Source organism: Leptodactylus fuscus, chromosome 9 (assembly GCF_031893055.1).
Source record: "Leptodactylus fuscus isolate aLepFus1 chromosome 9, aLepFus1.hap2, whole genome shotgun sequence".
Lineage (NCBI taxonomy): Eukaryota > Metazoa > Chordata > Amphibia > Anura > Leptodactylidae > Leptodactylus > Leptodactylus fuscus.
This window is the reverse complement of record NC_134273.1, coordinates 26,486,035-26,511,137: the sequence shown is the minus strand read 5'-3', so window position 1 is coordinate 26,511,137 and position 25,103 is coordinate 26,486,035. Positions and strand designations below refer to the sequence as shown.

At 39.9% G+C, this 25,103-nt stretch overlaps 2 protein-coding genes across 2 annotated transcripts in view; both read left to right on the top strand.

The window, feature by feature from the left end:
* The window catches only part of QSOX1 (quiescin sulfhydryl oxidase 1), a 146,977-nt gene that overhangs the window by 41,275 nt on the left and 80,599 nt on the right, over positions 1–25,103 (top strand). The gene's annotated exons all lie outside the window — the stretch shown is intronic.
* LHX4 (LIM homeobox 4) overlaps positions 14,262–25,103 on the top strand; it is a 45,206-nt gene continuing 34,364 nt past the window's right edge. The window contains exon 1 of the mRNA XM_075287917.1: positions 14,262–14,558. Coding sequence (XP_075144018.1) covers positions 14,480–14,558 — 79 coding nt within the window. The 5' untranslated portion in view covers positions 14,262–14,479. The remainder of the gene's footprint in view (positions 14,559–25,103) is intronic.

Here is a 25,103-nt window from a genome sequence, read left to right as displayed (position 1 = left end):
AACAAAGACGAGCCTGCGGCAAATCAACACTGGTTCTGCAGCAGGCTCGTCCTTGCTAGTTGGAAGAGAGCTGGCAGCTTGCTGTTCATAAGAATGAATTGACCAGTGTACAGCATTCGGCCAATTAACGATGGTTCTGCCAGAGGCTCGTCTGTGAAGAGGCGGAGTCTAAAATAGGACCACAATGGAGACTGCTATAGTCCGATCTTAGACTCCGCCTCCTCACAGACGAGCCTCTGGCAGAACCAGCATTGATTGGCCGAATGCTGTACACTGGTCAATTCATTCCTATGAGAAAAAGTCAGCTCCCTCGTAACAGCAAGCTGCCAGCTCGCCCGACTAGCAAGGACAAGCCTACTGCAGAACCAGCGTTGATTTGCCGAATGCTATACACTGTATAGAATTCGGCCAATCAACACTGGTTCTGAATCGAATATTTACTGCGAATAGCTAGTAGTATTCAATCGAGTATGAATATTTTGAATACCGTAGTATTCTAAATGGAGGTGCGGGTCAAGCAATCCTACCGCCAACTGCTGGAGTTTGCCATATACAGCATTCAACTATCTCCAGCAGTCTCATATTGCACATGTATGGCCTGACACTCCATAGCGTCACCCATTCACATGATTGGAGGGGTTCCAACGGGTACTCCCCAACAATTGGCATATTGTCCTCTATTTTGTACATAGGGGATAATATTAAAACTTGGACCAACTTCTTTAAGACTTAATGCACAAGGAAGGACCACATGTATGGAGCCTATTTGGGATGTGTTATTGCTGGGGGTTTGACCACTGAAACCAAATGACATTACAAAAGCTGACGCCAAGTGCCCACATGTAAATAGAGATACTTGTGCATGTGTGTGTGGCCATTGCTTCTTTCACTTCTGAATGGAGGTTGCTGTGCTGAAAGTCCTATAGAAAGTGTATGGAGTGGTGGCCACACATCTGCATCACTGTTCCATTCACAAGGGGGCATGTGAGGTTCTACAGAGACCCCATTTTTCAGGCCAGTGAGGGTTCTAGCAGTGTATAGGGGGTAAATATCATTGGTGAGAAAACCTGAATTCCTGTGTTCCTACCGGGTGGACTACATAAACTCAACGTGAATCCAGGCCTGGAAGCTTGTGAAAGTTGACGGGGTTTTCTAATACCTATCAGATTGTAATGGGGCCCCACCTAACTTGTGCCGTTTGCAATATTGCTATATATTGTTACAACGGGGCCCCTTTGGGGTCAAGGGCCTGGTCCCACCTTCTGTTTCTGCACCCTGCACAGTAGCCTATCCTGAAAACCTGTCATCAATATAAAATTCTAAGAAGACCCATTTAACTGAATGCAGGAAACTATAGAAACTACAGCATTAAATATAATTTGAGGATCACAAAAACTTTGCACAACAGTTCCCATAAGGGTAAAGCAGATGCCCAAGATCGTAGCCCTTATATACAATATTTCACCATGCACATGACCAATAACTATACATAGGTGGACAAGCTGCTGACTTGTGTCCTTAGAATTCCTTGTCATTTTTGTCCACGTCTTGAAAGATATCCAAGTCCTTGTGTGTCTGACCAGATTTTAAGGACAATACATACTTAAACATATTGCCTGGATTTATATACAGTAAATTCAATAAGTAGCCAAATAGAATCAGGCAAAGGACAGAGAATTCACGGAGCATGAAAAAGACCAGTCTGAACAAGACACTACACATTAGTTCTGTTTAACCATAATTGAATTCGGTTTGGGTTACACGCTCTCGCCTTCCACTTGTCTTACTCTCCGCTTAGGGGGATATTGTCACTCCTTAGGGAGAGACCACCATATAGGTGTGTGGAGACTTGTTAAGCCTTTAGCACTCCACTTTGCAAGGAACTATGGGAAGAATATGCAAATCCGCCTTCCATGATGTAATTAGGAAGACAGTTGCTGCCTCATTGTTGCAAACCAATAGAGGGCGCTCACTGGAATGTGCAAGCCTGTCTTAAGACAGGATTCCAGTGAAATAACCCAATAATGGCTGCTCCCTTTAGCCTCATGCCCGACCTTCCAAGAGGCCTTTGTTTAGCAATGACGCTTGCACATTCCAGTGAGCGCCCTCTATTGGTTTGCAACAATGAGGCAGCAACTGTCTTCCTAATTACATCATGGAAGGCGGATTTGCATATTCTTCCCATAGTTACTCTCCGCTTAGACTCAGAAGTTCTACTTTCTTCTTCTTCCTTTATGAAGCCGTGAATGGAGACATACCAAAAAAATGGATTTTTGGTATTGGAAGTGTAAGATGAACATTTACTTTCTTCTTTCCTTTATGTACTGACTGGAACTTTTTGGATTCCCAGCTAAGGCACTCTTCACATCAGCATTCGCATTTACGTTCAGGGTGTCTGCTTTGGGACCTCCAGAACAGAAACCTATTTGCGATAAAAAGCGTTCACCTGGGAAACCCGTGGACCCCATGGACTATAATGGGGCCCGTGTGGTTTCCGCACAAAACATGCAGAGAAAAAAGTCCTACAAGCAGCGTTTTTCTCTCTGCATGTTTTGTGAGGAAACCACACGGACCCCATTATAGTCTAAAGGTAACGCTTTTTAATGCGTATAGGTTTCCATTCAGGAGGTCTCCAAGCAGACTCCCCGAATGGAAACCCAAACACAGATGTGAACCGGGCCTAAGTCTCATTCCTTATATATTGTCTCTTTGCTTCCCTGTGAAAATATACAAAAAGAGAAAAACATGGCCCGCACATCCCAATCTTATACATTGATCTAGTAGTGCTTCTCAGCAAATTCTACAATACTGAACATGAGGTTCTTAGTATACATATTGATCAAGGTGTATAAGCCCACTAGCCACTTCACGGCGACCTCTTTATAGTGGGTCCCTACTCTACTGGGTGTGGTGCCGCACAGCGACCGCCACAACCGTAACACGGCGCCCACAGGGCGAGCGACCCTGGGCAAAATGGGGGGAGTGCTGGTACCAAGGCAAAACAAAAAAAAATGGTGAAAGAAGAAACTTACCGGAAATATACAAAAAGAGAAAAACATGGCCCGCACATCCCAATCTTATACATTGATCTAGTAGTGCTTCTCAGCAAATTCTACAATACTGAACATGAGGTTCTTAGTATACATATTGATCAAGGTGTATAAGCCCACTAGCCACTCAGTCCTCTGACTGGGGCAACATGGTAAGGTGAATTTTTGAGATCTGTTCACATGGTGTGGTGTTGCGTGGTGTCTGCTGCTTCTGTGGTGCGGTGCCCATGAGGCGGCGCGGCCCGGAGCCCTGGGGGCTTGGTCTGGTGGCAGGGGTGTTGCCGGACCGCTGGGTCGCTCGCCCTGTGAGCGCCGTGTTGCGGTTGTGGCGGTCGCTGTGCGGCACCACACCCAGTAGAGTAGGGACCCACTATAAAGAGGTCGCCGTGAAGTGGCTAGTGGGCTTATACACCTTGATCAATATGTATACTAAGAACCTCATGTTCAGTATTGTAGAATTTGCTGAGAAGCACTACTAGATCAATGTATAAGATTGGGATGTGCGGGCCATGTTTTTCTCTTTTTGTATATTTCCGGTAAGTTTCTTCCTTCACCATTTTTTTTTGTTTTGCCTTGGTACCAGCACTCCCCCCCCATTTTGCCCATGTGTTTTTAATTAGCAGGAGACTGCAAAAAGGGACCCACCTACTAGCTCTCAGTCCTCTGACTGGGGCAACATGGTAAGGGTGCATTCACACTGAGTAAACGCTAGCTTATTCTGAACGTAAAACACGTTCAGAATAAGTGGCGTCTAAAGCAGCTCCATTCATTTCTATGGGAGCGGGGATACGAGCGCTCCCCATAGAAATGAATGGGCTGCTTCTTTCACTCCGTGCAGTCCCATTGAAGTGAATGGGGAGTGCCGGCGTATACGGCAAGCTCTGCTCATGCTGAGCCGTACACGCCGGCACTCCCCATTCACTTCAATGGGACTGCACGGAGTGAAAGAAGCAGCCCATTCATTTCTATGGGGAGCGCTCGTATCCCCGCTCCCATAGAAATGAATGGAGCTGCTTTAGACGCCACTTATTCTGAACGTGTTTTACGTTCAGAATAAGCTAGCGTTTACTCAGTGTGAATTCACCCTAAGGTGAATTTTTGAGATCTGTTCACATGGTGTGGTGTCTGCTGCTTCTGTGGTGCGGTGCCCATGAGGCGGCGCGGCCCGGAGCCCTGGGGGCTTGGTCTGGTGGCAGGGGTGTTGCCGGACCGCTGGGTCACTCGCCCTGTGGGCGCCGTGTTGCGGTTGTGGCGGTCGCTGTGCGGCACCACACCCAGTAGAGTAGGGACCCACTATAAAGAGGTCGCCGTGAAGTGGCTAGTGGGCTTATACACCTTGATCAATATGTATACTAAGAACCTCATGTTCAGTATTGTAGAATTTGCTGAGAAGCACTACTAGATCAATGTATAAGATTGGGATGTGCGGGCCATGTTTTTCTCTTTTTGTATATTCCCTGTGAAAATGTACGCGTATCTGTCTATAAGGCTACACGCGCACAAATATAGTGTTTTTTGCTGTCTGCAAAAATGGATCCGTATTCTGTCAAAAAAACATGCAAAATTACGGATCTGCAAAAGGCCTTGTATGATCCCATACACTTGTATGAGTGAAAAGGAAAAGGACCTGCTCCTTATTTTGGAGATGCTTTCTACAGATATGTATATGGAGCCATAGAAATGAACAGGTCTGTATATTATTCCGTAATTGCAGCGATATACTGAAGACAATTGTGTGGACGTGTGCATAGAGCCTGGATTTACACCCATCAGAAAGTGGTCACATATAGAGATGAGCGAACACTGTTCGGATCAGCCGATCCGAACAGCACGCTCCCATAGAAATGAATGGAAGCACCTGTGACGCCGGCCAGACGCCAGCAAAGTCAGCGTCACAGGTGCTTCCATTCATTTCTATGGGAGCGTGCTGTTCGGATCGGCTGATCCGAACAGTGTTCGCTCATCTCTAGTCACATAGTCTCCTATAGGAATAGTGTTGTGGCCAGTAGCCTGAGTTGTCACACCAGAAGCCTCCATGTGCTGGATAGAATATTCTCCATATAGATCCTTCTGAGCGCTGAGCACATCCCTTCCCATTCCTTCCATTACTGCACCAGAAACATCTCAGAAGATCCCCTTGTACATATTAAGGCCTTTCCATCCAGTAACATAAGTGAGCGCCGATGGCTGTCTGCTCTGGAGTGGCGGACACAGCAATTCCCTGTTTATCTCCACTTGTTATAGAGCCGAGACCTTAATCCATGGTTAGAAGAAGCATGAAATGTTCCCGTGACATTATCCTCAACACATTTTCTATAGAATTTTCCCTACCGACTTCTCCAAGAGGCCAAAACGCTTTCTCCTAAAGTGCGTATAACCCAAATCGAATTTATATAAGCGTCCCCATGACAATGTGTGACACACGTGCTCCTCTAGCTAAGGTGGGAGTCCGTCTTTATTGCTGCCACAATCTGTCCTGCTTGTGTGAAGCCCCTTATGTCACGGTGCCAGCTGTCTATACTAGTCATATCTCTGGCCCATGATAATCTGGGGACTGGGGGATCCAATGTTTGCACTCACAGAGGAGCCCATCTGTTAAATCCTCATGTAACCAATTGGATGGTATTATGGAACAAGTTATCCTGGGTAATCCGGCTCCTGCCCTGCTGTGGATACATAGGGATAACCCAGCGGCTGCTAATCAACTCTATTAAGAGCTGGCGGGGGCAATGCCATGTCATCTGCGGTATACAGATTCAGGGCACAGGAGAACAGCAGCTACATAGTCCTGACTACAGTGTCGCCGTACAGCCTTATACTAGAGGATGCAAGCCCTTCTTCTGTGCTATGGGAGAATTAACTATAACACATGGAAGAACTACCATTCAGGGGTATGGGAAAGCTGAATGAGAACTATGGGGGCCGTAATGCTTTTACCCAGCTTTCTTAGAAAACACACAGTACTGTGCAAAGGTTTTAGACAGGAGTGGGAGAAATACTGCAAAGCAAGTTCACCAATAGAAGTGATAATAGATTATTTTTATCAAATAAATTAAGTAAATGAAGAAAGAAGAGAAATCAAAATCAACTTGTGACCACTAGAGATGAATGAACCGGTTTAGAATTATCCAGAATTTTCCAAAAATTTTGGGTTCACCACCCACTAACACCTTTTATACTCCGGGGGACTCTTCATGCTCCAGGGTGTAATAACGGAGGTCCAGGAGAGGAACTAAAAACCTTCATACTCACCTTCTCTCGCCTATTCTATTTTCCTAGGCTCCTTCGTGGCGTCTACTGCAAGTTCCCTGACGTCTTCAGCCCTCTTCCAGATTCTTCTATGATGTTTCAGGCCCCATTGGATTGTTGAGGCCTGTGATTGGTCTTCAGCAGTCATGTGAGTGGTGCCGATGTCGTGATTCCGGGACCCATCACATCATGGAAGAGGCCGGAAGGGGACTGAAGACACTGATGTAACGTCTCTGCCTGTTCGGGTCTCTGCGCCACCCTACGCTCGCACGCTGAGGCGCAGGAGGCGAGTTCAGTTTGATCCCTTGCTTAGTGTTTTTCGTTGCACTGTGTGAACACCGCTCTATCGATCTCTGTAATTGAATTTCCACCACACCCATCTCCTGCACCTTGTTCCCTATGTCCATCAAATAGTTAATTCTAGCCTTCCCTGTGTGATTGACAGCCTGACTTCCACTCAAGCCTGGGGCAGGTCTTGGGCTTCCTATATACTGGAGATCAGTCCTCATAGACTTGCTGACTATTGTGACTTTGTCCCTGCTCAGCTCCTCTTCTGCTACTATTGTATTGCTTACCTCTGATCTCTGGCTTACCCTTTGACTATTGTCTTGGATTTTGATTCTGTACTGTAGCTTGACTGTTACTGGACCCTTGGCTTGCTGATCTTCCTTTGTTGTTGTTTGTCTTGTCTGCGTTCTGTGTTGTCACATATATAGGAAGGGCTCGTCGAACAGTTGTCGCCTATTGCTTAGGATAGGACCGATAAGCAGGAGGGGAAAGTGGGGGGAATTCAGCTTATGACTCACTGTCTATTTTGCCCTCCCCCCAGGGTTCACCAGCAGCTACTGGGGAATTGCTCCTTAAGCTATTCCATTACAACTGGGGAGGGATCCAGGAGAGGTGCGGTAAGGTGAGTGTCAGTGTTTTTATATACCGCACCTCTCCTGGGCTTCTGCTAATTCTACCCTGGAGTCTGAAGAGACCCCAGAGTATAATAATAACATTCAGTATATAAGTTTGGTGTGAAACTAAATTGGCGAATAAAAATCACAAAACAGGTTCACCCATCTCAAGTGACCACCGGCTTTCTTCAAAACATCATGAATTTTTAAAGGGGGCAATTGCATAAAATTTTTAAAGGAGCTCGGCAGGGAGGTTATTCCCGCCATCTTGGAGAACTAAGCACAGATCTTTTGTGGATATAGACTTGTTCCAATCCTTCTGTCTCTTCATGTCAGCCCAGACAGACTTGATGATGAGGAGATCAGGGTTATATCTGTGAGGGCTGTATCATCATTCCAGGACTCCTCCTCCAAAGAGCAAAGGTTACACAAATATTGATGGGATTTAGGTGCAGTGATAGCTACGATTCTCCTTTGCTACATGGGGGTTTGATGGCCCACAAGTACATTGGCTCTGAGATGCAGGATTGGACTGGCCCAGTGGGGAAATGGTGAATCCCCCGGTGGGCCCCGAGCCTGACTATTAGTTTTCATTTAACCCATCCAGGCACTTGTCAGGGACTCAATTGGGATCTTCAGGGGCCTGATCGGGCTCCTGACTGTCCCAAAATGGGCCCGTGTACCAATCACTGGGAGTGTGTGAGACCATTAGCAGGCACAGGGTCTTCTGCTCCCTGCGCTGTACACTGCCGTCATGTAGCAGGACCTGTGCTGCCCCTCACATTTTTTTATTTTACAGCTCTCACCCAGCACATGGGTCGCTCCAATTCCTGGACAAATCTTTAAAGGGTTTATCCATCTTTTTTAATATTGATGGTCTGTCCTTAGGATAGGCCATCAATATTACATCTGTGATGAAACAACAGCCAGGACCTCTGCAGATCAGCTGATCCAGGACATCACAGCTATAGGTAATGGTAACATTTCTAGGAGCCGCACTGTTCACTTTCCATACAGTGTGTAGCAGTAGGTTTAGGTAGTGCGTTGTTGCACATCGTATGGCGTATGGCTCCCGACTTGGTATCACTGGTCTGCAGAGATGCTGATGGTGGGCCCCTAGAAACAATTCCACTGGTGGGCCCTAAACACCCCAGTCTGACACTGCTGAGATGTCATATATATATTGCAGACATATTTCTGCTTCATGTTCACTATGTCCAGTCATTACTCAATCTTCACAATCGTTTGTATTCACAGAAGCTAAAACAGACAATGCTCCACGGGAAAGAAATATGCAAGTTAGCTCTCCTCCAAAACGTAGCAACATACTGTATCTCATATCAGCCAAACCAAAACCAAAGGGAAGAGACATCAGAAGATGTAACACTGCAGTATCTAGTGACAGGTGTCTCTTCTATTTGGTCAGTGTCTTTGGGTTGGCTGATTCTTCCTTCTGGAGGAGAGCTAATTTGCACACAGAAGGTGGTATAAGGCATATATCCTTGTTATATACATCTCAGTGCTGCGGACTGATGGTGTGGTGTATTTGTGCCAGAAAAGGACAGCACCAACACACTGCCATACAAAGTGCTACTAGAGTGTGTCAGAACGTCACTCCAAGGGTCATACATTGTGAGTAACACTGGCATAATACCAAAGATGGACAGCCAAACAAGGGATGGGACAACCAGTATATAAACATCACCTAAGTTTGATAACTCAAGAGATTAGCCTTCACCTCCCTACATACAAAAACCCAATAAACTACTAACACCAACCCGAAAACTCCCATAGTGTGAACCTAGCGCAACGCAATCCTCCTCCTTTATCCTTTACCATTACTTCTCTATTTGATATCATTTTATATATTTTTATATCTTTTACTTTCCTTCCATATTTTTCTTTCATGTTGCTCCCTCCTTTACACCACCTATATAATAGTGTTATGGGAGGGAGCTGAGGTTATACATTTCCCAAGGCTGTACATCTCACATAGCCCAAATTACCATAGTTCACGGATGACTTTGTTTGACCTTGAGAGAGCATTAACCATGAAATTGCCAGTATCTAAACCGACACTAAATCATAACTGAACGTAAAATAATGTGGCAAAGTAGACTATATACAATACAGTATATGCTAACGCTATGTATATGACAAAAAATCCCGTCCGTGAGAGGCAGCACGTTGTCCTGCACATATCTCTGAGCTGTTACACCCTCATATCACTACTAGGGTTGACCGATTGTCAAATGTGATGGCTCCTCAGATCATCACACCAGCGGTTGGGGAAGTGTGTCACTCCTCAGCAAACGCAGGATTGAAGTGCTCGAATTTGAACATTGTTGGATCCAAAACAGAACTTTGGATTCATCACTGAAGACAATATGGTCACAGTCTGTAGCAGTCCAGGATTCTTATTAGGGTTGAGAGATTGGGATCGGAAATGTTTGGATTCCGATCAGCGATCAAGTAAATTTCACGATCGCGATCGAAATTCCGATCCCGATCTTTTCTGGCGGGATCGAGGTCAGAGGTTATTTCCCACAATGCTTGGCTACTGGCCAATCATTGTGGGAAAAGCTGTAGTATCAGATGAGTGAGTACTATTCAAAACTCCCATTTCGAATAGCACACACCCCTAGGAATGAATGGAAGTGGCCGGCACGCAGACTGGATGCGTCCATTCATTCCTATGGGAGCGTACTACTCTTCTGTTTCCTCTCTGCTGTGCCGTATACTCGGCTCTGCTACATCTCAGATGTAGCAGAGCTGAGTATACGGTAAAACAGGGACGAAGCAGAAGAGTATATAGACAAGTCAATATACAGTTATGGAGATGTAGCAGAGTCCAGTATATGGCAGGGAGGAAACAGAAGAGTAGATAGTATCTATCTACTCGCGAACTTCGCTCAACTTACTTGCACAGATCCGCTGCCACTGCCCCTCCCCATTCTTCTCGCTCCTCTTCTCTCTCATTGACATGCCTTCAGAGCGCCCTGCATGCCCCTGCCTCCCATCGAGTTGCATTAGGATCGGAATTGGGATCGGGTTCGAATGGAAAATGATGGGAAATCGGATTTTAAAAACCATCCTGAAATTTCAAAATCGGCTCAACCCTAATTTTTATCCATGATACCACTGCAAACAAAGGAGGCAGTGGCTGGCTGTCAATGACAGGACACATAGTGGGTGATGGGACACCAAATTTTCAAGTGATCGGAAATGGTCCAGGCAGACACAGTGGGTGTAATGGAGGTTCCACTGGTGTTTCGATGGTAGACAAGGAATCTATGGGAGCTGCTCATGCTTGTTGGAGGTCTGTCTGAGCTATCCATCTGTTCATCTGTGAGTGCGCTCATCTAACTACTGATCCCAGGATCTCCTAACAGCTAGGCCAGAGGGGCAATTGTTTAAAATGATAATCCTGCTTTTCTCAGTCCACCTCTCAAAATCTGTCAACTGGGCAAAAAGTCTTTGAGTGCTTCACATAGACATGTCTAGAAATCAACAATCTCTCACCAAGAGGTATACTGCCCAAAAGTAGCCTCTGAGAGCCTTTTTTTAGGGCAGTGGCAAAATCTAGTGTCTGATCAAACCACCTTTGTAATTATTTACATATCTGACATATCTGGCACCATGTCTTACAGAACATACATATCACATCAAAATGGCCAGGACTTCAGGATATAAAAACTCTACCCTTATAGAATTCTTTCACGTCATTCTAGTTGTAAAGTGTATGCCTTTCTTCAATCTAGGAGGCGATCCATCTGCTCATTGGCAAGGCCATGTCTCCTCTAGAGATCAATAATGTGCATCAAAAGATCTTCTTGTGATTGAGGATCAAGAATGAAATGGGTAAAAGAAATCTTCTGATCAATAAGGAACCATGACATTACTTTGGAAGGAAGCTCACAATTATCTATAACATTCTTGTTTCAAGGTAAAGATAGAAAGTAGCCAAAAATATTAAAGTAAATCCTCCGCACTAAGGGCATTGATCCTAACTGACAGGAATGTAGGTGGTCAGAAGTAAATGCACGCATTGCTAGGATATGCCTCCACTTTAAGATTGGTTGGGATCCAACTTGTGGCAACCCAAATAAGTTGTAAGGTAGTCAAATTTTGAAATTCCCCTTTAAGAGCTAAACCTTACATGATCTCTCTAACCATAAGAGATTTTGCACAGAATACTAACACTGAGATGTGGATATGCCATAAATAGCCAAGACGGGAGCTCTAATGGATGCAAATTCTGCTTTGTTAAATGCTTTTTGGTTTACTGCTTAGTTCCATATGTGTTCCTTTATAGTTCTATGGCTTCAATATCAATTTACAATGTAGAAAAAAAATTTACTCTTATGGTTACGTGCAATGTGGTGCAACTTGGGGTAACTGGGTTGGGCTAGATTTTTTCACTCAACATATGGGTGGAATGTCATAAAAAGGGGAAGTGGATTAAATGTGCCACGAGGCGCCAAAAATGCTCCAAAAAAAAGGGTTGAAAATTCTGGAACAAAGTAAGCCAACTAAAAGGTGGCACAAATCCATGCTAGACAGTCTAAAGATATGCCAAAGTTATCATCCTGCGATAATTTATGCATTAGATGTGCCATGTGCAATAAAAGGTAGGTCATCTGTGTCGTCCTTCCATTGCTCCTGTTCTCACCTTTACCCTTGAGGCCTGTTCACATGGCAGAATTTGGAACTGATATTGAGGCAGATCCCACTTCAAAATAAGCACCAAATTCTGCCATTAAATAATATTATACGTTTACTGAAGACATAAGCGTCCTTGCTCTTTCTTGGTGTGTATTCTGCAGCTGATTTTAAGCTGACACTTCCCTTGCTCAGGTGCCTGTGATTGCATTTGTATCAAGGCTCTCCGTACCCTTTACTGATTTTGGCTATTTTTTGGAAGATCCTTTAAAACAGACCATCAAAACAATAGTCATGTGGGTGGATTCATAGATTTCCGTTTAGTAAAGTTCTGCACTTAGGCGGAGTTCACACGGGGTTTTTGGACGCCTCACAATCCGGTCCAAAAATGGCTAGCCGTGACTAGATGTCGGTGCAGTACTTGCAGTGCAGCGGCATCCCACTCTGGATTAGGCCCAAATGAATGGGCGTAGTCGGGGGGAGTGTCGCACCGTGGACGTCTGCGGCTGATTCAGCTGCGGCATCCACGTCAAGAAAGGGTATGTCGCTGCTTTTTTCCACGAATAGGAACAAACCACTCACAGAAAAAGGAACCCATTGACTTCAATGGGAGGCGGATTCCATGTCAAAATCCAGTGCAAAAAAACCCAGTGTGAACTGAGTCTAAGTGATAGGAGGCTGCATTCCTAATATATCAGCCCCCGTTACATGAGGTGAACTGCTGAAACAGTGGGCATAGATGGAGCCCGTAGGATCCCATTGACTATAATGGGTCTGTCAGGTGTCTGTCGTTTTGTAAACTAACACCAGCGGAGGAAAAAGTCCTGCAGTGATTTTCGGTGGACATTATGACCGAGTCTCCATTGTGAATGCATCTTTACAGGGAAAATCATCAGGAAAAAAAGGAAAGTGGGCACAACATGTGAAAAAACCCCCACATCATTACCACACCTAGGTCACACATCTAAACTCGTCCCCAGCAACAAAATAATAATTGTTACCTACAAAAAAATATTACTGCAACGGAGATGGGAAACATTTATTTATTTATTTATTTTTTTAGTAGTAGTACTTTGTGATTTAAAAGTAAAAAAAAATGTGAAATCAGACAGATATTTCCTTGCCTTTTTTGTTTTCGTTTCTTTGGATATTAAAATGAAAGATAAAACAACAAAAAAATAAAGTTCTATTTATCACTGAAAAAAAAGATGCTAAATTATTTGAATAACCCAAAGAAAAACAATGTCATACTCCTCATAAAAATGTGCTTAGTCCTGAACCAGGAAAAATAGACAGCCATGAAATGGTTAAAAAAAAAATTAAAGGGATTCTTCTGAATAAATGTTATTGTTTTTACAATAAAAAGTTGTACAATTTGTATTAATTTCTTATGCTTTTCTAGATCTCTGCTTGCTGTCATTCATTCTGCTTACTTACAGTGGATAAAAATCAGTCCGTGGTCATGTGACATACAGTCCATGGTCATGTGACGTACAGTCCGTGGTCATGTGACGTACAGTCCATGGTCATGTGACATACAGTCTGTGGTCATGTGACGTGCATTCCGTGGTCATGTGACATAAAGTCTGTGGTCATGTGATATACAGTCCGTGGTCATGTGACGTACAGTCCATGGTCATGTGACATAAAGTCTGTGGTCATGTGACGTACAGTACATGCTCATGTGATGTACAGTCCGTGGTCATGTGATGGGCACACAGGTGTACAGCTCGTTACCAGGCACATGTCTGATTACTGTGCTGTGACTATAACGAGCCGTGCACCTGTGTACATCACATGACCATGGACTGTAGATCACATGACCATGGACTGTAGATCACATGACCATGGACTGTTTTTTATTCACTGTCAGTAAGCAGAATGAATGGCGGCAAGCAGAGATCTAGAAAACTGTGAGGGATTTATTACAGAAGACATATTGGGAAATTGTAGAACTTTTCATTATAAAAATAATAGCCTATATATTTAATGATACTGGACAACCCCTTTAAGTTTCCTCTGTAGAGCATCATAGACTAAACTATAATCAACTACACTTTCTATCAATCATATCATGTGAAAAATCGTCCTGTTTGTGGACACTGTAGTGTGAACAGAGCCATTCCTCCAGCACAGCGGCAGTAACTCTTTCCTCCCCCCGGCACCTGCTGCTGCTGCACTTGTAGCCCCTGGGGGCGTGGTTATAAAAAGGACACACCTGTTTAAATGTACACCACGCCTCTTCTCGGTAGCCGCTCAGGGACCGTCCGGACACGCCCTTTAAACTCTGATTGGCTGAAGGGCGTGGCGAGCCGGTGGGCAGTGACGTCACGGTAGCTCCTGCAGTGTGAATGAATCAAACTGGCTGGGGTGTAAGCGGCACTCAGGCTGGAAGTGCTGCAGCATCCCTGAGCCTGGAGCCCAGTGACTACCCCGGGACAGGAGGAGAGCCAGGCCCACAGCGCCCCCGACCACCTGTCAGCAGCAGCACCCATGCCTGCCTCCCCAGCCCTGCTGACCCCCTGCCCTGCCTGCTGACTGCCTCCTCCACGTCCCGTTATATTGTCACCTTTTATTTCGTTTCATCTGAGATTTCTCCGGCGACGTCTCCATAAAATGATGCAAAGCTCAGCAGCGCTGGCCACAGAGGCATCTGTCAAGGGGCTTCCAGAAATTCTTGGGCTGCCAATGCAACGTAAGGCATTTTATTCCTCATCCATTGATTTAATAATAAAGAATTGTGGCAGGATGGAGGGCTGGGATGCTGCAGGGAGTGGGATGTACAGCATGCTGGGGACACCAGGGCATGCAGCCTGCAGATACCCCCCCTACCCCATACACATAGGAGGGATGGATGCAGGGTATATGGGGCAGGGGTCAGGGGGTTGTTGGGGTCAGGCACATATTACATCATGCTAGAGGGCTTCCTTCCCATCCCCATGTTCTACCACCCCCCAAAAAAGTTTATTGCAAACTTTCTTTAGGATCCCCCCTCACCTGCTGCATCCCACTATGATCCCTGCAAAACAGGGATAAAATATAGGATGGATAGTAACTATAACAACCAATACCATGAAGGATTAGAGATTAATGGTGCATGGAAGTTTCTATACAAGCCATAGAATAAAGGATATTTCTGAGGGAATGGAAGTTTTACAATGGTGAGATGGAAGTTTCTATATCAACATTGCAATATTGGATACTGTTAGTAATATGGAACTTTCTATATCACCCAAAGAATAAAGGATATTTCTAAGAGAATGCAAGATTTAAAACAATCTACAAAATATTAGATACTGTCAATACTATGGAACTTTCTATATCACTCATAGAATAAAGGATATTTCTAAGGGAATGGAAGTTTGAATATAATCTACAAAATATTGGATGTTGCTGTTGGGATGAAGTTTCTATGTGACTCATAGAATATAGGATATTGTTTATGTATGGAATTATTTCTATATCACCCATAGAATAAAGGATATTTCTAAGAGAATGGGAGATTTAATATAACCTATAGGATATTGGATGTTGCTGTTGGGATGAAGTTTCTATGTGACTCCTAGAATATAGGATATTTTTTATGTATGGAATTGTTCTTTCTATATCACCCATAAAATAAAGGATATTTCTAAGGGAATGGGAGATAATATAACCTATAGAATATTGGATGTTGCTGTTGGGATGAAACTTCTATGTGACCCATTATTGCTTATGGAATTGAACTTTCTATATAAGCCATGTAATAGAGAATAAGACTGACTGGATAGAAGTTTCTGTAGTAACATCGCAGTGTAGGATACGGCTAATAACATAGATCTTTGTATATCACCCATGTAATACAGTGTAATACTGGTGACACTTATTGATAACCCACATAGATGATATAATACTAATGGCATGGAAGTTTCTATAGAAAACATAGAATATACGATATTTCTGATGGAATTTAATTTTTTCTATAACTCATATGTTATAGGATGTTACTGATGGATTAGAAGTTTCTATATAATCCCATGTAATTCAACACGATGCTGATGGAGTGGAATTTTCTATATGACCCATTACTATGAGAGATTAAGGATGGAATGGAAGTTTCTATGCAGTCCATAGAACACCAGATATTACTGAGGGCATTAAACTTGCTATATACCCTATAGATAATAGGATATATAATATTTCCTATAGAATACAGGCTATTATCGATGAAAGGACTTTTCTTTCTGATCCATAGAATATTACACAATACTGACGGGATAGAACTTTCTATATAACCCATAAAAAAAACTGAATATTGCAAAATTACATGGACCTCTCTACAACCCACAGAATGGATGGAAGTTTCTATATAACCCATAGAATATTGTATATTACTGATGATATTACATTTTCTATGTAACCCGCAGAATATTGCATAATTCTATAGAAATAGACGTTTCTATATAACATATCATATAGGATATTATGATGCAATCGACTATAGGATATTACTGATGGAAATGACGTTTCTTTATAGGCCATGTATCATGGAAATTCTATATATCCTACAAAGTCCTGATGGAATAAAGTAATTCATATATTACCATAGCCTACAGAGTAATATGGATGGAACTGAAATGTATACATAAGACATAGAGTATTCCATGGAGTTATTGGTATGGAAGCTTCCATTATACTATATCTATGTATATCCACAGTATATATGAGACACTTGTATACTTGTGACAGTGGGCTCCGGATTTATTGAGTGAGGTCAGGGATTGAATGGTCTCCACAGGGTCTTCTGAGGAGGGTTAAGTGGAGGTGTTGACAATAATGTCCATTGTCCTTCAGAGCAGAACTCGCTGCTGTAATTGAATTGTGTGTTTGTTTCCTCACAGTAACTGGAGTAATAGAAGCCTCGTGTAGAAATAAGAGATAATAATAATAAATCTAGAGAATTACTGTACACATCAGGCTGGAGGGATATGGTGTCTAGTCATGTGTAGGCACTACCTGGAGGAGTCAGGGAAGGAAGTTATCATCATGGATATCTGCTGAATTATAACTCCCATCATCCACTACAATCACAGTCAGCAAGTGTATGTATTATTATTCAAATCAGATCGATAGATAGATAGATAGATAGATATAATATAGATAGATAGATATAATATAGATATATATGATATATAATAGATTAGATAGATAGATAGATAGATAGATAGAATAGATAATAAATAGGATAGATAGAAAGAATACATAATACAGATAGATAGATAGATAGATAGATAGATAGATAGATAGATAGGATAGATATTAGAATAGAATAGATAATCGATTAGATAGATAGATAGATAGATATGTATTTGATGGATAAAATATCTAAGTAGGTGACTATATATATATATATATATATATATATATATATATATAAAAAAAAATATATATATATATATATATGTTTGATAGATAAATATATGCTTATCATATATATAGACGATAAATATATATAAAAGATAGATAAGAAATGGATCAGATAGACATATATGATTGATAGATAATTAGACACATATTAATTAAACATCGATAGATCAGTATAAGAGGTGACACCTCAGTACTTTATCTATAGAACTTTTTAAGCCTCGGATGACTTGGTCTCTCTGTGCTCTGGTGTCTAATATCGTGACTTTCACATAGTGACAGAAGCAAAATATAATATCTGATCTATGTTTGTTTAATCTTCTGGATTAAAAATGTAGGTAAACGATTGATGTTTAAAATAGTTAACAGAACAATATTATGATTATGATTATTATTATTATTATTTATTATTTATTTTGTATTACTATTATTTATTGTGATGAGATGAGGAGACTTCACTGGTTATAAGTAGACACAATATTTCTATGTTTGCAAATTGGTGAGATTAGTATTTAGAATATTTTGCACCCAATCTTTCTGTACGGTCAATATAATAAAGTAAAATTTAGAAAATAATTTAAAACAATAGAATGATGGAAGTGTCAAATATTAGGGAGTAGTAGAAACAAACAATACATAAAAATTAAAGTGAAAGTAGTTGTGTTAAATAAACCCATGTGAAGATAGGTAGATAGATAGAAAATAACAAATAGTAAATAATAAAAAAAAACATAAATATCATATTATATAATTAAGCGTGAAAGTTAGGAAATAATAACAATAATAATAAATGTAGATTATTTATTCCTTTCATTTATCAGTATAGAAGAATAATACGAGTAAATAAATCAGTGAGTAATAATTATAATAACGCAAAGAAATTAAGAAACTGGAAAATAAGTGATTTTCCGATTACTTCATTTACTGTTGACTTTGAGTATACATCTGGGTTGTATACTGTGATGTATGTGTCTCATGCTGTATTAACCCCTCATTAGCCAGTGCCCCCCCTGTACCAGTGATATTGGGAAGATTAGTTATATGGAGGAGTTGGGTTTTTCTCTCTTCTCCAAGTGACAGATGCGGATTCTTTTCTGTCTGGAAAGTGGAAATGAGTTTCTGGAGTCCTGACATCATATTCTCTGCTATTTCCGTGGATATTAACCCGGAGGTGAAGTGCAGGGAGCTGTCCCCATATATCACATATATCATATATAGCACATAGCCTGAGCCTTACTCTGCTCTCTGCACATTCTACTATTGCACCCTATACACACATATATATATATAATGTGTGTGTGTAAATAAAAACATACTGTGCATATCTATATATCTACATTATCTATCTATCTATCTATCTATCTATCTATCTATCTATCTATCTATCTATCTATCCAAACACACACATACACACACAAGCGGTCATCCGATCTACAGTCAAGTACAAAATACACTTTGTACACATCACAGTACACACTTGTGAACACAGCCATAGAGACAAACGCACTCAGATAGTATATACTGACAAGTAGTGTGTTTATTAGATGCTAGATAAATATATTTGGTTATTCCATCACTACTGATACTAAATCCTGGTAAAAGACTTTCTTGTTTTCTGTTCTCTCACCTATTAAGTAGACATGCCTTATATAATTCTTTACATTAAAATAGCAATGTGAATCTATCTATCTATCTATCTCCTATCTATCTATCTATCTATCTATCTATCTATCTATCTATCTATTTATCTATCTATCATCTATCTATCTATTATCTATCTATCTATCTATCTATCTATTGGCATGTTTGTATTGCTGTGCTTTTAATTTCGTTTTTTTTACTTATTTTCACTCATTTGCCTCCCTTTATTAGAGATAAAAGATAGTTGTGATAGATAGATATAGATAGATAGATAGATAGAGTAGATAGATATGAATTGTATAAATTTATGAGTAATGTATTCAGAGGACTGTAATATCAGCACATTAATATTGTGATGTTCAGGTCTCCTCCAGACACTCAGCTGCTGAGGATGTATGATGAATAGACATTACATCCAGGGGTAATATATTCACATTGTATATTTAATGTACTCATGTGATAGCTAGAGAGAACCTCTACAGGACAGCACACAATACACACACACATATATGTAATTCTATATCTATGTAATATTGTATATGACTGACTGCTGCTCCTCCTCAGGATGTGTCATTTAGTAATTTACCTAATTATTATCTCTTGATATGTGGAATAGTTAGTTAGCCCATTAATCGATCCCTCCTTAGATGTGATCAATAACGCAGCCATTACCTTCTCTATTCATTAATATTTCTGTTGTTCTCTCTTCTGTAAATGCCTCTATTTATCTAATGGTTTGTTTTCTTATATTATTAAAGAAGCTACAGAAGATCAAACAATCTCATTTTAGGAACAAATGTCAGTCATGGAAATGTTCATTTTCTTGTGTATCCAAAGCCTTAATCAATCTGTGTGTCCTGTACACATTGTGCGATTACATAGTACTATCTATCAGTCTTATACCGAAATTACAAGCCACTGATTAATATCTTATGTCATCTCACTACTAATGGTTTACTTATTTACATGGAGAATATCTCATTTATCCTATCTATCTATCTATCTATCTATCTATCTATCTATCTATCTATCTATCTATCTATCTATCTATCTATTCATTTGTCTAGCTGGTATCTAAATATCTTCCTCCATTTATATATATTATAGAAAGATAGTGGAAGATCGTGTAGAATGCTATTAAACTGTATTTAATTTCTAAGTTGGAATATTATTTACGTTACAATATCTATCTATCTATCAATCATCTATCTATCTGTCTACCTATCTGCCTATCTATCTATCTATCTATCTATCTATCTATCTATCTATCTATCTATCTATCCTGTAATTCACATCTATTTCATATTGATTCGTATTTATTTGTTTATGGTTCTATTTCTCTGTTTGTCTATTAATGTATCTACATGAAATCATATTTCTATCATGTATCCATCAAGTGTGTATGTGACCCCACATAAGGTTACTATAATCTAATGTAGAACATCAGGACTGTGCCCCATTACTAAACCTGGAAATTACATCTACAGTATACTATTAGGGGGGGGGGGGGAGAAGATGCTGGAGCTGAATTGTGTAGAATTATTACTAAATTATCTCCATATTAACTTGTAAGGTGCAAAATATCTATCTATCTATCTATCTATCTATCTATCTATCTATCTATCTATTTATCTATCTACCATCTTAATTATCTATCTATACTGTATAGAGGGGATCTTTGCTACTGCTCTGGCTGTTGTAGAATTGGATCTATCTATCTATCTATCTATCTATCTATCTATCTATCTATCTATCTATCTATCTATTTATCTATCTACCATCTTAATTATCTATCTATACTGTATAGAGGGGATCTTTGCTACTGCTCTGGCTGTTGTAGAATTGGATCTATCTATCTATCTATCTATCTATCTATCTATCTATCTATCTATCTATCTATCTATCTATCTATCTATCCACCATCCTCCCAGCCGATCTGTCCTGTTATATGGCTGTCTTTCAGTATCTATAGTCAGTATCAGCAGTTCATCCTGTGATGACTAGAAGGATCTTTGTTCCCAGCTTTGCCTGCATGTGCATAGATGATGTTTCTGGATATTACACATGGCCAGTGCCCCCTGGACCCCTGGCCATCCATCACTCCCTGGCAGGCGGGCACTGGGCAGCCACATAAATCCTCCTCCGTACAATTCATGGATATATTATGAGACTTCACCACACCAGGGGCTGCACCATACACACAGAGTATTATCTCTATTATTACACAAGGTATTCACATCTGCATACCGAGCAGGGGCACAACCTGTGTGTATACACATATATCTTTTACATACATAGACACCTATATACTGTATACACATCTGAATATACTGTATACTGGACACAGATACAATGTAACTACCTGTATGTATACACATGTCAGCATGTGCTATGTGCTCACATACATAAAGATGTACAGTTTTATATATTATATGTATAATGTATGTGCACTGTATATACACTTATACACATAGATCAATAGATAGCGAGATATGAAATATAGTAAAATATATTACAAACAAATACTGAAAATATTAAATAGATAAATGGTTAATGTAGGTAGAAGATGTTAAGTAGATAGATAGATAGATAGATAGATAGATAGATAGATAGATAGATAGATAGATAGATAGATAGGATGAAGATGTTAGATAGATGATCAGATCTTTGATATGAAATAGATACATAGATAGAATGAAGTACATATTAGATATATCATAAGATTTCATATAGATAGATGTCGGTAGTAGTAGATTGCTACATATATGATAGATAGATAGATAGATAGATAGATAGATAGATAGATAATATGGATAGAAGTAGATGGATAGATATTAGATAGATAAATAAAGTTAGAAGTAGGTTGGATAGATAATATTGCTGGAAGTATATTGATAGATATTAGATAGATAGGTCGATAGATATAGATAGATGATATTGCTAGAAGTAGATTGACAAATATTAGATAGATAAATATAGTTAGAAGTAGGTAGATAGATAATATTGATAGAAGTAAATAGATAGATAGACAGATGATATTGCTAGCAGTAGATTGATAGATGTTGTTGATCCAGTTCTTTCCATACAGACATAGATTGATGGCTGTCTATAAATCTTCTGCTTCATTAGCTGATTGTTTCAGGTATTCCTTACTGTAGACATACAGGGACGTCCTGGCTATGGACTGTCTAGATGCTTTATAATAGTGATATACAGCTTTATAGTATACTAACACTAGACACACACACACACACACACACACACACACACACACACACACACATATATATATATATACTACAGCCTCTATTGTACACAGCACAGCCTGCACACAGACCTTCCCTCCTGTCACAGATGTATCACAGAAATCAATGTCAGTAAAGTCTCTCTACAGATACAGGAGATTTTATGGGTCTAATGTATCATTTATTCTCTCATCTTATAAGAGTCTAATAAAACTTCATAGTCCTTGCAGTATAGTTTTACCCCATTATTCTATATTATATGATGATAATAAATATACAAAACATACAAAATGATATTTTCTATTATATTATCAATAGGCAGGCTAGAGGTTCCAATAAATTCATGGTAAGGTTTTAGTCCTAATTTGGGGGTCCCTTGAACAATAGGAAGAGTGTAATACAGATCTATAGTGGCAAGCATTGCATTATTACCTCTCCATATACATATTTCTTTATCTATATTGTATATGCTATATACTCATTATGAATGGAGATAAAATAAATTTGCTTTAATGGATGATATGAGGAATTCTAGTCTAGATTTGCACATGTAAACCTTGGTGACTATGTCAGTGCCCTCATATTGATTTTCCTGCTGCTCCTAACAGGGCACAACACTTATAAATAACATTCTGCAGCTTGTCTCTAGCTTAGTTATGGTTGGAAAAAATTGTATGAAAACGACAAAAATCATACAAAATCTTACATTCACAGAACTTCATATGGGGGGGGGGGGGGTCATAGAATTATCTTTGTTTTTGTTTTGTTGCATTATTTTTAGATCACTTTCTGTTACAGACTGGATACATATAAAATACATTCTATATTATTTTCATATACATTTTGAATATGTGATAGGATAGAGCACTGTATCATTCATATATATATATATATATATATATATATATATATATATATATATATATATATATATAGTCCTATGAAAAAGTTTGGGCACCCCTATTAATCTTAATCATTTTTAGTTCTAAATATTTTGGTGTTTATAACAGCCATTTCAGTTTGATATATCTAATAACTGATGGACACAGTAATATTTCAGGATTGAAATGAGGTTTATTGTACTAACAGAAAATGTGCAATATGCATTAAACCAAAATTTGACCGGTGCAAAAGTATGGGCACCTCAACAGAAAAGTGACATTAATATTTAGTAGATCCTCCTTTTGCAAAGATAACAGCCTCTAGTCGCTTCCTGTAGCTTTTAATCAGTTCCTGGATCCTGGATAAAGGTATTTTGGACAAACAATTCAAGTTCAGTTAAGTTAGATGGTCGCCGAGCATGGACAGCCCGCTTCAAATCATCCCACAGATGTTCAATGATATTCAGGTCTGGGGACTGGGATGGCCATTCCAGAACATTGTAATTGTTCTTCTGCATGAATGCCTGAGGATTTGGAGCAGTGTTTTGGATCATTGTCTTGCTGAAATATCCATCCCCGGCGTAACTTCAACTTCGTCACTGATTCTTGAACATTATTCTCAAGAATCTGCTGATACTGAGTGGAATCCATGCGACTCTCAACTTTAACAAGATTCCCGGTGCCGGCATTGGCCACACAGCCCCAAAGCATGATGGAACCTCCACCAAATTTTACAGTGGGTAGCATGTGTTTTTCTTGGAATGCTGTTTCTTTTTGGACGCCATGCATAACGCCTTTTTTTATAACCAAACAACTCAATTTTTGTTTCCAAAATGAAGCTGCCTTATCCAAATGTGCTTTTTCATACCTCAGGCAACTCTATTTGTGGCGTACGTGCAGAAATGGCTTCTTTCTCATCACTCTCCCATACAGCTTCTATTTGTGCAAAGTGCGCTGTATAGTTGACCGATGCACAGTGACACCATCTGCAGCAAGATGATGCTGCAGCTCTTTGGAGGTGGTCTGTGGATTGTCCTTGACTGTTCTCACCATTCTTCTTCTCTGCCTTTCTGATATTTTTCTTGGCCTGCCACTTCTGGGCTTAACAAGAACTGTCCCTGTGGTCTTCCATTTCCTTACTATGTTCCTCACAGTGGAAACTGACAGGTTAAATCTCTGAGACAGCTTTTTGTATCCTTCCCCTGAACAACTATGTTGAACAATCTTTGTTTTCAGATCATTTGAGAGTTGTTTTGAGTAGCCCATGATGCCACTCTTCAGAGGAGATTCAAATAGGAGATCAACTTGCAATTGGCCACCTTAAATACCTTTTCTTATGATTGGATACATCTGGCTATGAAGTTCAAAGCTCACTGAGGTTACAAAACCAATTTTGTGCTTCAGTAAGTCAGTAAAAAGTAGTTAGGGGAATTCAAATCAATAAAATGATAAGGGTGCCCATACTTTTGCACCGGTCAAATTTTGGTTTAATGCATATTGCACATTTTCTGTTAGTACAATAAACCTCATTTCAATCCTGAAATATTACTGTGTCCATCAGTTATTAGATATATCAAACTGAAATGGCTGTTGCAAACACCAAAATATTTAGAACAAAAAATGATTAAGATTAATAGGGGTGCCCAAACTTTTTCATAGGACTGTATATAATATCATAGATAAAGATAATAGCGAGATAGATATATAACATAGAATGATAAATATCCTGTGGGAGTTGCATGTTCTCATGTTTTTTTGGCTCCAGTGTTGCGCTATTCCTTTTTTTTTGTACATAGAAGGATATAATTTTCTATAGACAGATACATTTTTCATACATAATTCTAATCATATAGAAATAAATTTGATATGAATATCTATGAGAGAGATTGAAAAAATATCGAAGTAAGAGATAAATATTATGATAGACAAACAATGATATGAGATAGATATGAAGATAAATATGTACATAGATAAATAGATAGATAGATAGATTAGATAGATAGATAGATAGATAGATAGATGAACGATAATAGATATGTAGATAGGTAGATATATAAATAGATATATGAT